Source organism: Blennius ocellaris (assembly GCF_963422515.1).
Source record: "Blennius ocellaris genome assembly, chromosome: 2".
Taxonomy (NCBI): Eukaryota; Metazoa; Chordata; class Actinopteri; order Blenniiformes; family Blenniidae; genus Blennius; species Blennius ocellaris.
The window spans coordinates 9,485,408-9,507,136 of NC_137651.1; the positions used below are offsets into that span (position 1 = coordinate 9,485,408).

At 38.9% G+C, this 21,729-nt stretch overlaps 1 protein-coding gene across 2 annotated transcripts; it reads right to left on the bottom strand.

Annotated features, from left to right (window-relative positions):
• Nucleotides 1–11,953: 11,953 nt before the first annotated feature.
• On the bottom strand, nucleotides 11,954–20,024 carry pde9ac (phosphodiesterase 9ac; the record flags this gene model as incomplete). 2 transcript variants are annotated; one of them, XM_080514942.1, is made up of 18 exons in its annotated part: nucleotides 19,944–20,024; nucleotides 17,774–17,844; nucleotides 17,150–17,227; nucleotides 16,488–16,531; nucleotides 16,300–16,354; nucleotides 16,056–16,126; nucleotides 15,834–15,921; nucleotides 15,639–15,720; nucleotides 15,465–15,539; nucleotides 15,299–15,385; nucleotides 14,978–15,082; nucleotides 14,650–14,732; nucleotides 14,203–14,359; nucleotides 14,004–14,117; nucleotides 13,637–13,741; nucleotides 13,399–13,527; nucleotides 13,225–13,320; nucleotides 11,954–12,004 (listed from the first exon to the last, which is right to left on the bottom strand). In XM_080514942.1, exons 1-18 carry the CDS (start codon nucleotides 20,010–20,012, stop codon nucleotides 11,954–11,956), a joined length of 1,560 nt encoding a protein of 519 aa, XP_080371068.1. In that variant the 5' UTR covers nucleotides 20,013–20,024. The 2 variants fall into 2 exon arrangements, with proteins under 2 accessions (XP_080371068.1, XP_080371067.1); XM_080514941.1 differs by having other exon boundaries at nucleotides 11,954–12,007.
• Between the last annotated feature and the right edge of the window lie 1,705 nt (nucleotides 20,025–21,729).

Sequence of the window (21,729 nt, forward strand, 5' to 3'; positions counted from 1 at the left end):
TGTTAAACTATGAAGAAGTAACCATAAACGCCGGGACTGCAATGCCTCATTTTCTTGTGTGGAGTTAAAGCGGGACAACATTCAATCCTTCCCAACAGCTCATGTGGAAAACGGGTGTCCTTACTAGTTTTTGTAGTGTGCAGTATTTCTCATGATTTTCACTCTGTTTCTTTCTCTTCAAAAAGCAATTGAACATAGAGATATGAAGTAACCATTACAATCTTTCTTTTGACAGATGTAGTTTGATAAAGCAAACCTAAATGAGAAAATAACTATATTTAGTTTTGCAGAGGCTGTTTAAATAACATTGACAACTGTGAAGTTTAAAGTTCACTTTGTTACATAATCCCAGTAAAAACAATACATTCCAGGGAAAACACAATCAAGTTCAGCATTCTAGCTCTCAGGCAAAAGTTCCTCTCTGATAAAATCTGTATCACGAGAGGTGAAACAACACTGGATTCGACGACGCAATGTTGCCTGCATGTGTGAGTTGAAACATTAAAGGATACAAACTAAAAGATACCAGCATGCAGGGAAATGAAACTTGAGCTGGATAGCCTTTATGTGCACAGCTCTTTGGAAAGCAGACCGTTCAATATTTACAGAAGTCAGTGTTTCCTTTGATAGGGAAACCCTGCAGTGACCTGAAAGAAGATAAGTGGCGTGGAAAAGGGCTGTAATGTGATATTTTGATGCATGATGACTCCGAATGTACTGACAATGACGCATCACGAGTAAGTAGCTTTGATAGAAAACATAGTATTCTTTTACTGAAGTCAAATAAAAGCAGCTGAAGAGAGAAATTCTCTGGCACATGAAGATGGATACACATTTCCATCAGGGATCTATCCATCTTCTCTGCCATTTTATCTTGTTCAGGGTTGAGAGGTGCTTGAGCCATTCCCAGTGAACTCTGGACAAAGGCAGGACAAAATCCAGACAAGTGAATGTCAACGTTATATTTCCAAAAAAGCCATAAAAAGAGGAGAACATTTGTTTGTCTGTTAAAAGCAGAGGTGTCACGCTCACTGAAGTATTATCTGTTTTACCTGACAAATAACCATTCCTTTCAGAAGTTACTCAACGTTCTTAATTTTTGCCTCAAATAATTCCTCTTCCACAAACTTGTAAATCACTGGATTAAAACAATGATAGAAAGTCTGCCTCTTTTTTCAAGAAAAGTAAATAAGAATAAAATACTGTAGCATTTTTTTCCCTAAATGCAAACAAACTAAGTGGCTACAGTTGCGTTAATGTGTTATTGAAGTATTTGAATCCAATTTCAAGAAGTGATGTTGTTTTATTTTTTTTCTAATTGAATTACATTACCTGCAGCACTCAGTCATTACTCAATACAGGAGTAGGCTTTAATCAAAATACATTATTACGCTACTCAAGGAGCGTTTGGCTGCCTGCGATGCTTGACTTGAATAATATTTTGCTCCTTTACATTTGCTACTTATATAAAGCTACTCCCCAATTCTGTCTTTTTGTAACTCACCTTTCTTTCTATCGATTTTGTTGCCTCTGAAAATAGCAAAAAAAAATAGAAGATATTTTTGGGAATTATATTTCATGTTGAACGATCATGCACTTTTCATTCTTTCACATACACACAGTGTAAATTTGAAGTATGCGTCGTTGCTGATCTCTGGGCTCTCAGTTGTGTTCACTACAGTAATTAAAACAACCACTTGTTGTTCCAAGGCCAGAGTCGACCTCCCGGTGGGCTGCTTTTGGCCCGCAGGCCGCATGTTTGACAACCGGGTGCAGTGTTCTGCTGACAGCGCTCTGTGGAAGCATTACATTTATGACCAGTTTTACTGCTGAACAGCTGCCTCTTGCCCCTCTGGCGGAAGTGTGAGGTCCTACCAGCTTTATAACCAAGGAGCTTGAAGAAAATAAATCAAAATAGATAAATAAATAAATACTGTTTCGAGTTTCCGTATAGATCAGAATTTGTTTAAGCAAGAAATGGATGCAAACCTTTGATTCTTTATGATTTCTGTGTATGAGTGCATGGGAGTATTGTGGTTTGCATTCTTCAATGCTTCACAATGAGAATATCGCTGGTTTGATTCCAGGCTTGTCTGTGAGGGTTTCTGTTGGTTTCTCCTATGATCCGAAGTAAATTACAAATGAAGCAGTATTTTAGGCACTTGCCCCTTCATGCTTGTTTTTTCTTTCAGTAGTTGACGAAGTTTCCTCCTCTGGTATTGCCTTGAGAGGTCACCACCAGTCCATCACAGGGCAAACACATTTAATTCAGTGGGAAATTTAGAGTCAAAAACAACATTCCCGCCCTTAAAAAAAAACCCAGAACAATAAACCAAAAACAAATTCACAGGGAGATAATGCAAACTCTGCCTCGTTATATTTTCTTCAATTACCAATAATAGTACAGATCACTTGCCTCTGAAATTACTGAAAGTATTAGTCACTATCGAACCTCAATAACTGCATCATCTATTGCAGCTATTTGATTTGCTTTACCTGCATGAGACAAGTACATTAAAAGCACCTTTATAAACAAGAATCAACTCTGTCTCTGTCTGTCTATCTATCTATCTCTCTGATGATCTCTCATTTTCTCTCATTAATATTATTAATATTATATATATATTTATTAGCAGCCTCTCATCCTGAATGGACCAAAGTGGATTGCATGTTGTAAACTGTATGTGTAAAATTACAGTTACTTAATTACAGTAATGTGAGTATTTGTAGTTTGTTACATCCTGTCCTGTCGGAAACACATGCACTCACGCATGTACACTTTGACGGAGAGGAAAAAAAACCCTTGAATGCAAGCTGTCTTTCTTTATTGATATTGAATCTGTAAATCTCGAAAAGAAAAAAAAAAGAAACAAAGGAGAAACATTTTTACAGTGTCCAGATTTACGCCCTCTCTGACACTCTTTGTTTCCTCGTCCTCTCCCACGGAGGCTTTACTTGCTGACACGAAAATACAGCGGCAGAATTTAGGGTCAACGTTCACTTCTGACCTTTGACTTGTTGACATTATTGACTGGGATGTAGATGTCTTCAGTAAATGTAGACGGTGTCCTCACACAGTCTCACAGCCAACAAGAAACTTGGCATTATCACGAGTGTGGGAGTGGCAATAATGGGACATCCGTGATGATTTAACTGCCTCTCCCACAAGCATGGCTTTGTCTGCTTGGTGTGTTTGTTCACTTGAAGCAGGTCTGAGCTGCACTGTTGTCGGGTCACAGGAGGAAAGTATGCGAGGCTGAGTCACTCTCCTGGCTGGGGCCACAGTCTTTCCTGTGGTTAGGTTCTTTTGGTGGAGACCCCCACGGCCTTCACATCCACCTCCACACTGATTAGTTTAAAAACTGCCTGACAGGCTGTGGAGATAATAAAGAACAGATACGAACAGTGAGATCAGGGACAGCGCAAGGTAGGAGTTGGCTTTGTTCAACGCCATATGGTTTGTGTTTTATCCAGTTTCCCATGAAACTAGGTCAGGGATCGTCCACCTCGGTGTGCTGCGAGACTTATAACTCTGGAAGGCCTGCTGACGCACGCGCGCATGCACGCACGCACGCACGCACATACAGTGATTGCCCTCACCTCAACCCTGTAAAGTATAAAAAGAGTTTTGACCTCACCTGTAAATCTATCTGTTTTAATGAAAGAAAAAAGACGTCATATGCTGTGTTGTTTTAGTCATGACTGCTTTTATGTGGTTAAATCTCACAACAAAATGTTTTTTTGTCAGTAATGACAGTGTTTACTTCTGACCCTCTGCTGTAACCATCAAGATTTACCTGTGATGCATTAGTTAAGACTAATTCAAGCTGAAAGTAGAAGTCCTTTTGAAGTTTGCCACATGGCTGTCTGTGTGCTGTTTATATGTTTTATCTGTACATATATGTGGGCATTCACCTGGTACTGGGTTTTCCACCCACAATCCAAAATTGGTGAATAATTGACGAATTGATGATGTGAGAGGTTGTCTGTATTTGGCCTGTGTGTCTGGACTTCCTCCACAGTCGGCTGTGACGAAGTTGTGACTAAGACAAGGATTCACAAAATAAACTCATGTAATGAAACTCTGGGTCCAATTTAAGGCAGTCTCCCAGGAACGCCATGAGCAACCAGTCATGGTCGAGTTGTATAAACGTCTCTGTGTGATGCCGTTGGATCTGAAGTTAGCAAGCCAACCTGCTTGCCTCAGGCCTGTACAGTCTTGTAAACAAATTGGTGAGACAATCTTCAGTTCAATAAGAAAAAAGAAAATGACATAATGATACAACAGCTTTTGGTAATTACTAACTGAAAAACATGCTACTGAAACACCAATGACAAACTTGGAATGACATTGACTCACTGACACTCCTTTTATTTTTCATACAGTTCTTCAATAATTCACATTAATGTTCTCTACCAATAAAAGTGTCACTATAAAGATGTTTTGACCTCAAATTTGAAAATCGTTCAGTCTTGTAATAGTCTGCCTTTTGTTATGCAAATCACAAAGTATAATTCCTGTGAACCTACTTTCTGCTTTCATATTTATAAATAAACAAAGCAGTTTTTTTGTCCAAAGACAGCGATCAGATGACACTGCTGAAGCGCCACACCTCACTTTGAGTGAAAAGCTGTAATATCAGGTAAGCCCAGAAAAAGAAAGGCAAAATACCAGCTCATTTAACCTCCACCAATGTGTTTCAGTAATAGCATTCATTTTCACATCAACAGAGTCATTGAAGTATTGTTATGGCAGTTTAACACGAGGTGGCACCCTGCCTCAAGGCAAAGACCAAATGGTTTTAGATATCAGCTAGTGTTTACTTCAGCCAGTGTTGTACGCGTACAAATGGTGCACTGGAAGCTGGACCGAATTGGCTGGGCTGGCTGGATTCTATGTCTAAATGATTCTTGATGTAAAATCTGAACTGTGGAAAAGTTTATCAGGCACTCAAGATAATGTCAAGTATTTTCTGAAAAAGTGAGCATTTAGTGACACGTAACAAGCTATACAGATAGGTAGCTGCATGTAGAAGACATGAAAACAATGTAATGTGGAGAGAGGGATGGGTGATTCACTTAGTTTAAGCCATACATGCACACACAAAGACTTCCTGTATTTCCAGGCCTCCATTACAACCTTAGCCATGAGCCATAAACAAGATTATTTGAATTGGAACCACAAAAGCACTTATTCATTGCTAACCCCCCCCCCCCCCCCCCCCCCCCCCAAAAAAAAAAAAAAACCAACAAAAAAAACAAAAACAAAAATACAAACAAACAAACAAAAAAACCTTTCTCTCGCTGCACTGTAAATGGTTAATTATTTTTGGTGAACTTAAAAACAAACCCAAACAAAAATACTTTTAAATTTGGTGTGTTATCTGTATTACTCATTTGATTTTAACAGAGCTCTATGTAGGTGGTACTAAGTAGGTGTCACATGGAGCCTGTCGGTGAAGCAGTAATCTAGTAATTGAAAACATTGCAAAAAAAAAAGAAGTAATAAAACAGCACAGAATAGCTGGAGGAAAACCTCCAAGATCTGATAAGTCTTGAAAGGGGAATCTGTGCAGGCTGAGAGACAGACGAAGAGCGGGGCGTGGAGTGAGGCTGAGATAAGTGGCACCTTTGGGTGCTATTCAACTGGATAGCTTGTCATATGTCAACACATGCTGACTGGATTTTGGCCCTCAAGTCTAAAGTGTGACAATAAAATATCAATCAATCAAGGACGATAGGCAAGAGGGTAAGTAGAATGTGTGCACAGCTTTTCAAACTGGGCCAAATAAAGCATATTATGAAATGGGAGATAACTGTGGAAAACTATGAAGGATGCCACAAAGGAAAATGGAGGGTTCATGAATGAAGATGCAACCATCCACACTTTAATATTTCTATACTGAAACTGTGTGAATTGTGTTTGTCTCTCATATGATATTTTCACTTTAAAATGCATTTCACTTCACAATATTCTAGGAGTAATGGCAATTTCATATCGAGCTCAGATGTGATTAGATGACCCTCAGATCACTATTTCTGTATTTACACTCAAAGGCCACACAGGATGAAGATGGTGGCTCATGTTTAACATAATCTGGTATATGTGCAACAGTTATGTTTTTTTTGTTCAAATATTTTCATACCAGGGCCCCGTTTACACAACAACGTTTCACGTGACAACGCCTAATCCGTTAAAAAAAAGTGAGTGCGTTTACACTGCAGTAGCAAAGAGATGACGATGTAGTTAGCATGCCAAGCCACTGGAGGGCGCTGTTTCTTGATTTTGTAATGAAAGTCCACAAACGTGTGCAGAGAACAATACGCTTTACACGTGAAGAAAATGGAGAGCACCATATCCGCACGGACTGATGACGGAACGGATGCTATGAGGGGTGAGTCTCAACTATTTAACTACTGATATGGATGATAAAACTAGAATACGGACTGCGAGTTATACCACTACGGGGCGCCATATTTGTTTACAACTGGAGAGACGCACATGCGCAGTAACAGGCTCCTTTGCCTCCTGCACTTTGCAGAAGGGCCATGAAATAATCTTACCATCTTGGGAGCCTGTATAAAAACTTTGCCGATACATTGGATCCGCACACAGGTGCCGTGTAAACGGATCTTCCAAAAGTGAAGAAACTTTTGCGGATACACTCGTATTCGTTGTTGTGTGAACATGGCCCAGGTTGTCTGAAAATATCGCACAAAGGAGGAAGGTAAGTTCCAAATTTATAAAGTTATGCAGTTCTGTTAAGTCGTGTGCAGCCCACACTGTAGGGAGTCATGATTTCTGTGCATTAACAACATTCGAATTTAGCCCTTGATGGACAACTTCAGCAGATGCTCTTTGCATTTGAATAAAGGTTCAAAGTTCTAAAATAATAATGAAAAATATCTCAAAGATTAAAGATTGAATTGGCTCTATATGTTTGAGCTGTATGTATATAAAACATGAATGAAGTTCCTAAGAAAGCCTCATGAGGGACGTGAGCGTGTGATTGTCTCCCTGTGCGTTTGCCCTGTGATTGACTGGTGTCCAGGATGTGCCCTCCACTGATGTATTCTGCTTCATTCACACTGTCTTGTTACAGTGTGAACATGGCAATTACAATTTTTTTCACACCAGACCCAGGCTTTGATCATATGTGGTGCCGAATTTGATATGTATCTGATGTTATTCAATGCGACCTCTGTCTGTGTGGTCTGCATGTATGTGACTTCTGCATCATTGACGTGAGACTGACACGAATCTGCGCCGGAGGAACTGGCACCGCCAAACTGTCTGAGGAACAAAAAAAAATAGCCTTCAGATTGATCTCTGATGGAGTTCGCAGCTGGAACTTTGTCCAGTGAACCCTGACCCTGACCAGGATAAAGTGGTGTAGAAGATGGAAGGATGGACCAACTAAACTCACTGTAATCGATACTCTCTCTCTCTCTCTCTCGCTCTCTGTCTGTGGTTGCCCTTTCTTCTCGGTGTTGTTAAGCAGCTGGAGCTATGTCATCGTACACAAACACAGCTGTAATAACTAAAATGTAAAAAATAAAATCTTCTCAAATAGAGCAAGGAAACGTTAGAAGTTGGCAAAAATGTAATATTCAAGTACAGTACAGATACTTGAAAAAGCTACTTCAGTACACTAATAAAGTAATTGTACTTTGTTACGTCCCACCTTTGTAAAATCGAGCGCTTAAACTTGACCGGACTTCCTGTAGATGCAAAGTTATTCATTTTGGGATAAAAGACACGCTGAAATGTGTTTTACCAAACTTTATATTACTCACAGTGTCACAGATGAATATGCACATACATATCAGTTTTACATTTGTTGTGAAGAGTTGAAGCTCTTTTACATTATGTAACAGTTTGAACAATATGTGCCCCCATTTGGCTTTATTCTATCAGAATCTGTGTGAAAAAAATACGCCTACATGTGAGTTCACGAGCGGCTCTTTGTTTGTGTGTGATCAAAAAGTGAAGGCGTGAAGCTGCATTATTCTTTTGAAAACACTCATCATGCACCATGTCTTTTAAAACTTTATTGCTACAGTGAGGAAAAACACATCTCACTTTAATGCATTTTATTTATCGAATAAATAAATTTGGATTACAAAAAATAAATAAAAATATTGCTTTGGTGAAATGTTTCCTGAAACTTTGGCCCACTCCGCCCACTCAGTGATCATTTCATATCTGTAAAATTGCTTGGCGATCGGCCCTAAAATAAAGCTTTAATTTGATTCGTAGTGGGCACTATAAAATAAGGATGTGAGAACAACATAAAAAAAAAATATATAAAGAGAAGTCAGCAGGTCTCTTTCTGTAACATCCCGTGCAAACGTCTAAGTCAAAGGTCAAAAGGTCAAAATATGCCACCATGATGTCTAAGTTTAGTTCAGTATGTAGCCAAGGAGCCTTTCTTTTCTTGCCCTCCTGCTCCATCTGTCATCTTCACAATCGCGGTGCAGAACGTCTTCACTGCAGGCTCACTCGTGTTTTTCAGTCTTTCCTGAATTTGATCACAAAAGATCCCTGAAAGGAAGAAGAAGGAAAAAAAAAAAAAAGAGCTGGGTTCACATGCAATCAGCTGGTCTCCGAGGTCAGAGACTCAAACTCAAACTAATCAAGAAGCCATTGGCAGCTCATTTGGCTGGTGATCGGGAACAGGAACAGACTCTGAGTGTGGGTTGACATCCATGTGTGGACAGTCAAAACTCACTCAGACTTGGGAGGCTAACTTGTTATTAATAGATCTGTAGAAAAAGTAAACATGAAACGAATCAAAGGGTTCAGCTTTGGATCACAGCAAAAAAAAAACAAAACAGTGCGTTGTGTCACTAAAAAAAACCCCAACAACATAATGTTGAAGAGGTAAACAAATGAGCAACAACTTCACCAGTTTGTTTCCATCATGTCAGATATGGCAAAGGCTAAGGTACATTTTGATTGCTATCACTGTAGAAACCAAAGTTATAGAGAAAGCTGAACTTTTTTAACCTTTGATTATCATGTTTGCAGGATATCTTTGATAGAAATGTAAAGGTACAGTATGTAAGTATTTATTTTAATTTAAAACTTGTGAAAATAGGCCAATACAGAAAACAACAGTCATTAAGTGATTCCATTGATGTCTGTGTGTGGCGCTGTAGATCTGAGTACTGATTTTAGCCACTCGTGCAAACAACGAGCTCCAGCCTGTCCAGTCATGTAAATCCAGCATGTAGTGTGTCCCCAGTCCAGTAAGAGAAATGCAGTTTGCTTAGTGAAGACAACAGTAGGTAGGATTTCTGAAATGACTACCTAGTAAAACAAACAGAAACTTCAAAGAGTTGGACTGCAAACAAACTGCTGTGACACACTAGAGCCACCTATTGCACAACAGTGGGATTACTTTAATTTTACACACTGCACCTTTGTTTTTCTCTATCTGTTATCTTTTGAGATAATCTATTGTCTATTCCCCCAGAGAGATGCCACATATCTACCCATACAGAAAATAAAAATAGAACTTGTATCATGTGTATTAATACGGCTGATAAGCAAGATACTCTTTGTTGGGAGAGAAGTGGTTGATTCACTCCCCCGTTCGCCTCTCCTGGTGGATAATTTCTTTTAACAGTAAGAAAAAAATTAACTTGTCTCTACCTGATTAAACACACTGATTAAAGCTCTTTCACCAACAGACCAGACAAAACATGAAATAATTTTACTTTAGAATTCAATCAAAACAAAGATTCCACTTTTCAAGCATCGCAAGTGAAGTGTTTAAGTATTTAGTTCACCACAAAATATTTTGTTATTGGGATCTATAAGGTATAACATCGTAGGTAGGTCAAGACACGTCTCCAAATTTCAGTTTAGCGTGTTCAAATGTCGGGCCATCAACAATAATTAAAAAATAGACATTTTTAGTTTTTCTTTATTAGTTTTGGTATGTAGTTATTGCATAGTGTATATATACCGTATGTATAGAGTATTACCAGTATCATAGTCTGGAAACTGCGTGGTTATTTAAATCGTTTGATGTTGATTGTTCTATTTAATGTCGTTATCATTTATGCACTTATTTCTAGGATTTTTATTTTGTGGGAAGAGTATTTATATTGTATTTCAGATGCTGTTGTGTTGGTTTATAATTTATAAAGCATGTAAATTGGGTGCCATATTACCTTACAATTGATTTACTTTGTAAGCTTATGTAAATCGCTGATGGAAGGGGTCGCATATAAAATCTTGTTGAGGGTGACACATTGGGTGGGGCCAACTCAATTTCTATTTCTGGTGACTTGTGGCTCCTCCCGCTGCATGTCTCACCCTGGTTATCACTTGAGTGTTGTCAGCTGTGCCTCATTTCTTCCCCACTGCCTGCAGTGTGTGTGTGTGTGTGTGTGTGTGTGTGTGTGTGTGTGTGTGTGTGTGTGTGTGTGTGTGTGTGTGTGCGTGTTGCAGTCTTGTGAGTCTCTTACTATGTCTTGGCCATTGTGCTCGCCTTGTGTTTTTTCTTTGCATAGCATCATGTTCAATATGCTTTTTGTTCCCACCCTTGCCTGCTTTTTCGACCTTTATTTTGACAGTACATCTATGGTTGAATTGCTATGTTTGTGTATCAAAGCATGGCTGCCCAACTAAGGATAAACTGCTTACATCAAGTCTATGTTGTGCTTTGGATTCTGTCTGCGCCCTGGAGCTGTAGTGGTTGGCTTTTCTCTGCGTGCCTTCCTGCTACCAATACAAGGCAGTAAATGGAGTGCAAATAAAAACTTCTTACTTGCATATACGAGCTTGTTATTAATTGTCTGTATAGTCAAAGTCTTGTTTTACTTAGTTTTGAAAATATGTTTATTTCATCTGTTTTGTCCAGTTTGCTGGTGATGTGGCATTGGTCACAAGTAGAGGGAGATCAATTGTATCGCCCGTGGAAATAAAAAAGAATGAGCAGAAAGGGTAAAAGAGGAGGAAATTCCTTTATGTTAGGGGCGAGCAACATTTACTGCAAAAAAGAGCCTGTCTGGAACCACACATATTCATCTTTTAAAATCTTTAAAAAAACGTATTCATTTATTTTGTTCTACTATTTTCACCAAAACATTGACGATTGCGAACAATATATCACTGTTTTATAACCTTCACAGCAAAAGAAGGCACCGAAACAAACTGACACTGATTAAAAAAATTTAATAAAAATAGGATGCAGCCTTGAATCCTAAAATGAGAAAACAAAAAAGTTTTTCAACATTGAATTGAACCCCATTTTCCTCTTATACTTTTCTTTTAATAGTATTCATAGTTAACTTTCTGAAGTCTGATAAATCTTCAGGTTGTGGTGTGTGTTTGACTTGATGGATTATTGAAACATTCTTTTTCATGCACCTCGATATAAAAAAACCCCAAAACAAAACAATACAAAAAAACACAAACTTCAGGGAGCCACTGCAGAGGGGCTAAACAGCCACATGTGACTGCAGAGCTTTAGGTTGCAGACCCCTGCTCGGTACCCTCAGCAAGCAGCAGATTGACTACCGATTATCAAATCAATCTTACGATAACTTGTGACTTCCCAAATCAAGCAAATTTCATCAGGATAATACACGTGGCTTGGCTGCTTTGTACCTTACTGTATTTGTTTCGTTTCTGTATGGGCTGACGGCAAAACTCTCAGGTCGAAGCAGATTTAGGTGAACTGGATAAAACCTCTCGTCAGTGAAATGATATAAACTTCCTGTCAAGGTGAAAGCAAAGTGGTGAGAGTGCTGCTCATTCCGACAGGCCTTGTGTTTTGTGGACAGAGGTCACTCAGAGAGGAGGGCAGTTGTGGAGAGGCCGGAGAGATGCAGAGACAGAGAGCACTCATGACACTAACACTAAGCACTCAAGCACAACCAAGGGGAGCCAGTTTGCTTTTACTTACACAGACACCACTGCACTCACTCACTGCAGAGCTTACTTCTTCTTCCCGCCTAATGACATATTTTCAGTTTTTTTCTTCTGTGCCTCATTGAACAAAAGACACACCTTTATGTTAGCAAGGGGTTTGACGAGCATGTGTCCATGTGACATTTTGAAAAACTGTGTTTGGCAGCTCCTCTTCACCTCACATCTCGACGCCTTCACCTGTTCAACCTTATTTCTCCTCAAACAGGCATAGTTTTGGATGACTTTCTTAGCAATCTGTTCAGCTTTAATTTGGTACGTCAACACAGCCAGATTTAACAGCTGCGTGTGTGTGTGTGTGTGTGTGTGTGTGTGTGTGTGTGTGTGTGTGTGTGTGTGTGTGTGTGTGTGTGTGTGTGTGTGTGTGTGTGTGTGTGTGTGTGTGTGTGTGTGTGTGTGCAAGCAGCAGCACTCACTGCATCCACCAAGGTCACATTAGGAAACTTTCACCTTATCATTCTTGACATATTTATGTAATTGTAATGAAAATATTCAGTGCAAAGACACACATTTCTTTCAAACACCTTGCTTGTGTTGATACTTGTACTTTAAAGGTCACTTTAAAATATTCAGCACTGCAACTTTTAGAGTGAACTTTTTTATGAAGGGAAATATGCTTATTTGGTTTCTGGCAGGGAATTACCAAAACATAATTGTAAATGTGTCAGCTGCTGGTTTTATGGGGATATACAGGCTTTTTTTTTTGCTGGAATGATGAGTAATTTATTGGAATCTTGACTGGTTGCCCTGGGGGTTTAAATGATTAGTGCTACTGTGAGCAAGTACTTATTGTGAAGTAAAAATCTGAAATCTTATCTGTCTTTTTATTCAGAGATTTTATTTTCTACTACATTTACAAAAGTTTTTTGAGGGGCCAGTCCAGGTAAAACGAAACAAAACACACACATTAGTGAGCTTTAGTAAGGTTGAAGGTGATTAAATCAAGCACGTCTTCCACATGAAGGCATGTCTCTCTTTTACTGTCGCATCATGCAGAGTAGAAAGGGAAGGTATATCTACTGAATTAGCTTCCCACACAAAACTTGATTAGCATATTTTCTGAAATGTCAAATAATTAATTTTGTTAAAAGCATTACGATATCTGTGATCGTACCTATTGTTGCAAGCATCAGATTGCTTTATATCCTGTTAGTGACATTTGATAGTAACAAATGCAGGGAGTAACAGCGATATGCCCACTTATCTCTACCGTATGTCACAGTATGTGATAGATAGATAGATAGATAGATAGATAGATAGATAGATGGAATGCGTTCTACCTCTGTCATAGCGTCATCAATCTGCTTCAGCTCTTCATAATGATCACGAGAGTCCCTCAAAGGCTGAACCATAATTTCTTCAATCTGTGGAAAAAGCTGGGACAAACACACAAAAGTTGCTAATAATAGAGAATGGGTTTATATCAGCGTACATCTGTAAAGTCGTAATTGTACCTTCATGACAGTCTCAAACATTGGAATGAGGACAAACTTGATGAACCCAATTTGAGCTGTGGGTTTGGTGACTTTGTCTCTGTCCATGAAAGGAGCCACTGGAAGACCCTCTGACTTCTCCCTGTCACTCTGGACAACCAAACATGTGGAAATATGGTCTTCCATTCCAAAGTAATTGTGTTTCTTCAAGCTGAGGTCAGGATTCATTGTTAGAAGTGAACGCTTTGGTTGCAGTCACCTGCATGAAGTACTCCTCCAGTAGACAGTCCACCCATGGCTCGGCAACCTCGGTTGGCCTCACCTCGTTGGAAATGTCACAGCACTTGATCAGAACCATCTTCAGCTGAAAGCACAAACCAATACAAGTATAAACAAACACGCAGCACACGGGTACTTAGAACAAAGGAACCCATTCATTGCTACAGGTCTTGCAGCATGTGCTGTGTCCACTCTTCCAGTTACACTAATATGATTCAGTTAATCTTTGTTGAAGGTACAATATAAATTGACTTGTTTAAATGTCACATCAGTTGAATACAGTCACAATAAACAATGACAAGAGAAGTTGCTATGTGACAGTGAGGAGTGTCATCGTGCATACGTACACATGTGACATGTTCTTCATTGGTGAAGTCAAAGTTATCCACTTTTTGCTTGAAGGAGTCTAGTATCTCTCCATGTCGGGCCATGTCAGTGGCCAGGATGAGAGTGATGATTGCCTGGAAGTGTAGGAACAAAATGGTTGTATATTTGTTGAATCTGAACTCATTGAAATTATGCCATGAGTTGACATGCACATCTCACTTGTCGTATCTGTTTAAACGCTTCGGGATCCACATTTGCGAAGATATTGCACTCTGGGAGAGAGAGGATCTGGAAGGCCACGGCACAGTGGTGGTTCTCCAGTGGGGAGATGTCGTTGTAGCGCACTGCCAGCTCTGTGCGAGCATTGATTTGGTATCTGAAAAACAAATAATGCCGCTCAATGGATGAATTTGAGATGAAGGTATAGGACGCGCTTGGAACGTTTCCCAGATAAGAGAGGTTCTCGCCTGCCTGAAACCTGAACCGAAAACAACGTGATAATCTCAATATGCATGTTTTCATACCTGAACTCTGTCCATGCTGAACTAGTTTCACAGTTCATTGACAGCAGTGTTGTGCAGAGGGTGTCAAAACATAAAGAGGGTCAATGAGCGTCAGCAGTGCTCTATCTGTCAACAGCCCTGGAGACAGAATAGGGAGTCTTACGTGTTGTTGTAGCCGGGGTGGTCCAGGTCATGACACACTGCCGCTGTCATTAAAATTCCCATGTCCGTGAGAGTCATCTTTTCCTGGACATGTAAATGAAAGATGATATTAAAACAATACAAAAGAGTCAGCCAGATAATTTACTGGTGAGATATAATTGTAGGGAGAAAGGAATACATTACTGCTGTCCACACACACACACACACACACACACACACACACACACACACACACACACACACACACACACACACACACACACACACACACACACACACACACACACACACACACACACACACACACACACACACGCACACACACGTACCTGTAGGTTGCAGAGGTGTATCATGCCATACATCATCTGACTGACACAGAAGCAGTGGCGAAAGTTGTGGAAAGGGTTATTACGGTAGTTCTCCTGAATCGCCAGCTGAAAGAGACATAATTGCTCATTCAGTGTGTTGTTTGCATGAACCGTGATCCACAGAAAATCTCTTGTTGTGCACTTTGACGTGCAGTGTATTTGAGAAATTGCATCACAACTCTTATTGTCCCCTCACAAAGAGATATGCCTTCTAAAACCGAAAGCTGCAGGATTATGTGCATTGCAACATTCATGTACTGTGCTGCACCGCTTGAACTTTACCAGCCAGCGTTTGAGTGTGATGGGGTTCATGTTGAATTCCTTCACCAGTCCCAGGTCGTGGTACATGTACTCCAGACAGCTCAGCATCTGACGCAAAGACGAGCCAAAGAAACATAAAAAATCAACTGGGCTGGAAATCGTCAAATGCTGAACGGACTCAACAAACCTCGTTGTGTTCCCAGTGCCACACGTCGAATGTTGGCTTCTTCAGGGCCTCCACAGTCTCCTGAGAGAGTGTGTACTGTGTATGACATATACATTTAATGATTAGTACATCTTTATACTTTTTGAAGTTGGCATTGTCTAACAGTGAAGAAGAGCTTTGTCACGGCAGATTTACCTTTGGGTAATTAGGGACATCTCGTCGAGGGGTGACCTTCTTCCCATCATCTGAGAAGTTGTATTTGCAGGGACAATTTACCCTGGCATCAACCATAAAGCATTTTTTTTTTTTATTACATTTTAATTTCTGTTCAAAATGTACTTTCATATCACAATCCAAAAATCTACGGCTTTATATTAAACTCTAATTCACCTGCCACCACCTCTTGAAGTCATCTCATCTCGCAATTTCTTCAGGTCATTTTTACACTTCTCAATCTCCACCACTTTTAATCCTTCCACTGCAACAAGACATGTGATATTTGCTAAGCTAACATGTGTCTTCTAGGTATTTCTATTGAAATAGAAAGTATGCATTCAAACAGTGTTTCCTTCCAGATCCTATTAAATATGCTGCATACAATGTCCCACTCACATTCCACTCTCTTCTCCAGCATCGCAAGCCTGTTGGTGACCTCAGTTTTCAACTCGTTAATACGGAAGGCCCTGCAAGAAAAAGGCTAATTATTGATGTCCATTATATATCATGACTTCTAAATATGAAAGTCCTGCTTCTGTGGGTTGCACTGTGGAGCGTTTGTGAGATGTGTGTGGATGTCTGGTATGTGTGTGAGGTATGTGTGGAGGGCAGAGGTTGAGTCATAACACCGAGGTATTACCTGCTGAACTGGTCAGCCACCTGGGACAACACATTCTGAAACATGTCCTCTTTTTCTGCACACATAAACATACTCATGAACAGACTATGAACACCAGCAACACGGTCGGGTTTGATGCTGTTAAACACATTTAAATAAATGAACAAGTGAATGAATGTATGTAACAATGAGTTAAAAAAAAGGTTTACCTCCAAGCTGACCAGTGGACAAAGGCACAACTTTGTACAAGGAGCTGTGAGGAGATCAAATTGATCATTACACTTTGGACACTTTTCTAAATTTTTAAGTTTGAGTTAAATCCTTAAACCTTCATTTAAGGTTTCCAGAACATTCTTATCTCACACCAAGAGAACATTTTATAGGCGTACACTAAGTCATAACATTCGGATATGTGTATGTAAATCCCTGTTTTGCAGCTCAAAACACAAGCTGAAACCGACGTTGTCTTCTATATTTTTGACAAAGCCAGTATGAACATTTGTAGCAGTCTGAGCTACAGTAGGCGGATCAGATCACACAGTCAAGCCACAGTTCACAGTTCTCCCTCCCCGTTCCACTATTGCAATAATAACCACTTCAGACGACAAACACCCTGCTCTGATCCAGTCTTCCATCAATCACAAACCAGGTTCTGGTTGAATCTGAATATACTCTTTTCTTAAATTATTTCCCATTCACTAACAGCTGCCATGAAAATGAGATAATCAGCGTTATCCATTTCAACTCTCAGTCGTGTAAAGTTATGGCTGATTGCTATATTGTAAAGCTACTGAAGGGTTGCAGGGAACAACATTTTAAATGAAAACCTGAAAAAAAGTTAATAATGATTGTGAAGCTTAAATTGCATTACTTTGGAGAGTTGGTGGGCATCGTGGGATCAATGGACACTAAGGCACCTTCTGGATCCACCATCATGATGGCTGTGTTTCTGCAGTGAGAGAACGACAAGCAGAAATAAGAGATGTTCTCTCTGCTTAACTATTAACCATGATGTATATTTTTGAATGAGAATTTCTTGCTTCCTATCTTTTCAATAACAGCGTTCAAGATGTGAAAACATTTGTTTTGCTTTCGTTGGCACAGTCTTGTTTCATTCCTGCATTGTGTTTATTGCATGTCATGAAGTTAACGGAGGCTGTCCTGGGAGAGGATGGCAAAGTCAGAGAAGAATGCATACAAAGCAAAACATATGCATACATAGGAATGAAATTAAGTTTTGTTTTCCTTTGTTCCTTTAATAGGTGGAACGAATGAAGGCTTTGGTGGGAAAACAGTATTTTATATTCTATCCTGTTCTATTCTATTCTATTCTATTCTATTCTATTCTATTCTATTCTATTCTATTAGGTCAGCGGCTGCTTTTTCTGATGGAGGTTTTTTTTCCCCGATCAAGAGTTCTCATCTCTGTATTTTCCTTTAATCACATCTCTTGTATCATGAGCACTGTCCTTGTGAATGAACAAACAAGACAGACCTGGGAATGTTGGATGAGGAACACAGGAGCTCCTTGATGTCACATGGACTGCAGTGTCGACTGAACACCACCTGTTAAATCAACACAAATCTCAGACTGAGATTTCATTGAAATGCATATGATAGGCTGTATGTGAATTGATTTGTAAGAGACACACAGTAGGAGTATTGGCTTTGACACATCACACTACTAAGAAATCTCACTCATGAAAACAACCAATACAGTTAAAATGCTTAACTTGTGCTTGATTGCAAGTAAAGGTCCTGTTAAAAAGCATTATTCTCAAAAGTACTCAAAGTATACATTTAATATTTTTTCTATATTTAATTGCTTTGTCAACAGCAGACATTTGATTCAATTTAGCTACACATGAAATATCTGCATTTAAAGCACATTTCTCAGAAAATAAATAGTTCAGAATAGAGGCAATGACATTAAAATGTAAATAAAAGTCAGAGATTCTGTTTGTTTAAGGTTAAACTGTTTGGCTACAGATATGAAAATCAATTAATTGGTAGACAATTTGAATTAAATATTATTAATTCAAATTTTGATTGTACTCAGTTCATACTTGATTTAATAATACCTAGGTTAATACTCAATATGAGTATTTGCAATGTATTACTTCTACCTCTGGAAATCTGTGTTATTTCTAAAGACACACCTGCACCTAAACAGCTGCTCAGGCTAAAATAAGGCTTCAGTGTCCTGCAGAGTTATCCAGTTTCTTGAGTTCTTCAGATAAGCAAGTCACACGGGAACATATAGCGGGGGTCACATCTTTGTATGGTTGAATGAATCGAGGTCATGCAGACCACTGGGGGAGGAACTACGTGAAAGAAAGTGACAGCTGGAGTTGGAGATTTCATGGAGCTTTTAAAGAGAGCTACATTCTGCACACCTGTCATGCATAAACAAATGAGCCTATGGTTTTATGAGCCGTTGTGCAGTACATGCGTGTCGAGCTCAGAATCTGTCCGGAGGATTGATGGTGAAGTGTGGGTGTACATCCCTATTGCGAAACCACTGTGATCTTGAACAGAGCAGGTGTAGCAGACAAACGATCAGCCTCAGGCCGCGGCCTCGGGGCTCTTCAACAGACATGTGTCATCAGCAGCTCTCTACTTGAAGCACTCCACATCAGCAGACCAACAAGTGTTTTTGGGTGTCTGTTTCTCAGTATGTTCGGATGTTCCAGACATATGAAACTTGAGCCTGAAACCATTTGTGATCACTGAGATGTTGCATATTAATAATAATTATTGATTATCAAACAAAATAGGTCCATGTTCCCTTTAGGATTTTCCGTATATTTTATTCCCGATTCGGGAGAATTTGATCAGAACTTGATCCAGATGAAATCTTTGATTTTTTGTATCCCCGGCAGCAGAAATGAATGGTGCAGTGTGAGTTGTGAGCAGCAGGTGTTTGGCTTTGTGAGTAACACCTCCACAGCAACCCGACCAGTATCTGCCATTTTAGCTCCTCCTTAAGTGAGGTGAGACCACTGGGAATAGGTGCTTCAAATATCTTAAAAAAAAAAAAAGAGTTATAATAATGCCCAAATTTGAATTTCTTATAAATACTAAAAAATGGAGATGTTATTTTGAATATAGTTTATTGGCTCCTAAGCTGGTAATCATTGCATCATTTTAAAAATAATTTTCACCCATTTAATGATTCACAGGCCAAATTGTAATATTTATGGATATTTATTATTTCTCTTATGGACTTTTTCGTGTTACTGAAGTGTGCAAGTTCTCCATGTGCATCCACTGTTTTCCTCCGTGTACTTCTGTTTCGCCCCTCACAGAAAAAAATCATGCTAAACTGTGACTCTAAATATGTTAGTTTGTGTCTCCTGAGAGACGAGTGCCCCGTGTTGGATAAATGTTGTACATCACTGCTTTCATGAGAGAGCTGAATGCCTTTTATTGCATTGACAATGAAGACTTATTATTTTTTCTTAATTGTTCTGAATGCATCAATTTCACTCACTACAAATGTCCATTTTGCAATTAGTCTTCACTGCATCTGCAGTAGTTTAATATTGCCAAACTTTTGGACAATATGCTTCTTTTGTGCACCTCTTTTTACATTTCTAATTATGATCAAACAAAGGTAGCAACGACAAAAAAAAAAAAGTTCAAAGTTGTGTATTAGGACCCACCTTTTGCACCTTCCCATCCACATCCAGGTAAATGGTTTTGGGGACATATGAGGAGGAGCTGGAGCCCATGTTGACCTCCCTCTCCTCTCACTTGGTTAGATTCTGTTCCTGAGCTCTGATGGTAAAACTGCAGAGCCAATAGCCAGAAGCCTTTCATTGATAATACACTTTGTAGAAGAAATAGGTAGATAATTGTAATATTCTTGTATATTACTGGTTAATGTTTGATAGTAACAAAAAAACAACACACGCAAGATCCTCTGCAACAGATGAGTATGCACAGTTTTCAATAAAAAAGTAATAGAGTATTTTAAATTGATCAGGGATACATGAGGGGAAACTACAAAATATATATACAAACCCCCCCCCCCCCAAGGATCAATACAACTACATATTGTAGATTCACAAATTCCCGCCAGTATAATTACACAATAAAACACTGACTTTGAGCAAACATTAAACGTTAGCTGTATAGTAATAATTTTTTGTTAATTTTTAACACTAAGTTAACCATTGAGACATCTGTAAAAACTCACAGTGTCAGCGATGTAGCTTCCCTTGTGGAGACTGGCAGTAATGTCCCAGGTGCAGGGGATGCAGCTGATTCCCCAGCAGGCACAAGCGAGAGGCAGACCTCCGGCTGTGTGGAGGAGAGAGGTGAGAGAGGCTGTGAGTGATGGAGCCACAGAACAAGCGCAGGCTATGAGTGAGGGAGCCGCAGGGGTAAGAAGTACTATGAATATAACAGGTACTCACACTGGTTGTCATGGTAGTGTTTCTATGGAGAGAAAAAAAAGACAACCCGAATGTCTTAAGTGGCTCTTTTTTTTTTTTTTTTTTTTTAACCTGTGTGGTCACAAACCTCCTATCAGACTTGTAAAATAAAACATCAAGACTATGATATCATAAATGCACAGCTAAACAAATACAGCTTACACACTTGGTTGTAAGAAACATGGATTATATGACAAAGCAAAAGGGATATTCTATTTTTCTTTTACTGTGGGATCTAACCATGCCTGACAGAAGGAAACATACATATAGAACTGATTCAAAACCTAAACCATTTTTACACTTAAATTAATTAGCTAATTTTAATTCTGCATATTGTGTACTCATAATCAAACGAACCTTATGAACAGTGTACAAAAACTGTTATTCCCCTGTTAGCACGTGAAAGATTTAAAGCTGCATTGATCTTCAAAACACTTTAAATTTAATTAAGGGAAGCTTTAAATAAAATTGTAAAGGGAAAATGACCAAGGTACGTTTTGATAGTTCCATTTTTTTTAAACTCAGACCAAAATCAGAAAAACAAAAACGACCCTTTGTTGGTTTTCGATTCTGTGGATTGTGTCAAAACAGTCAAAATGTAAGTTGGCCACCGAAAATACAACTTTATTCTACTGAGGTGTGTGCTGTGAAAATTAAATCGAATGCAGCTTTCAAATATAGAATAGAGTTGGAACACTGGTAAACTACAAAAAATGAAGTATTATTAAAATATGTAATCAATGATGTATAGATATAAGCACTAAATAAGAAAATCATTTCTGATTTAAAATTTGTTAAAAAGAGATAATCTGACATTTTTAGAAACATTTTTTTTACTTTATAACCTAAAACATGACTATATGGGATTTCATTCCATGTGTATTTCTGCAAAGCTTTCTATTATTCTAGTTTTATGTTACTGTGTTACTGCCATACAATAATGTATTATATTGTAATTAATTATTAGAAACCTCCCAAATGTAGTGGACATCATGATTAACAGGCATTAGGA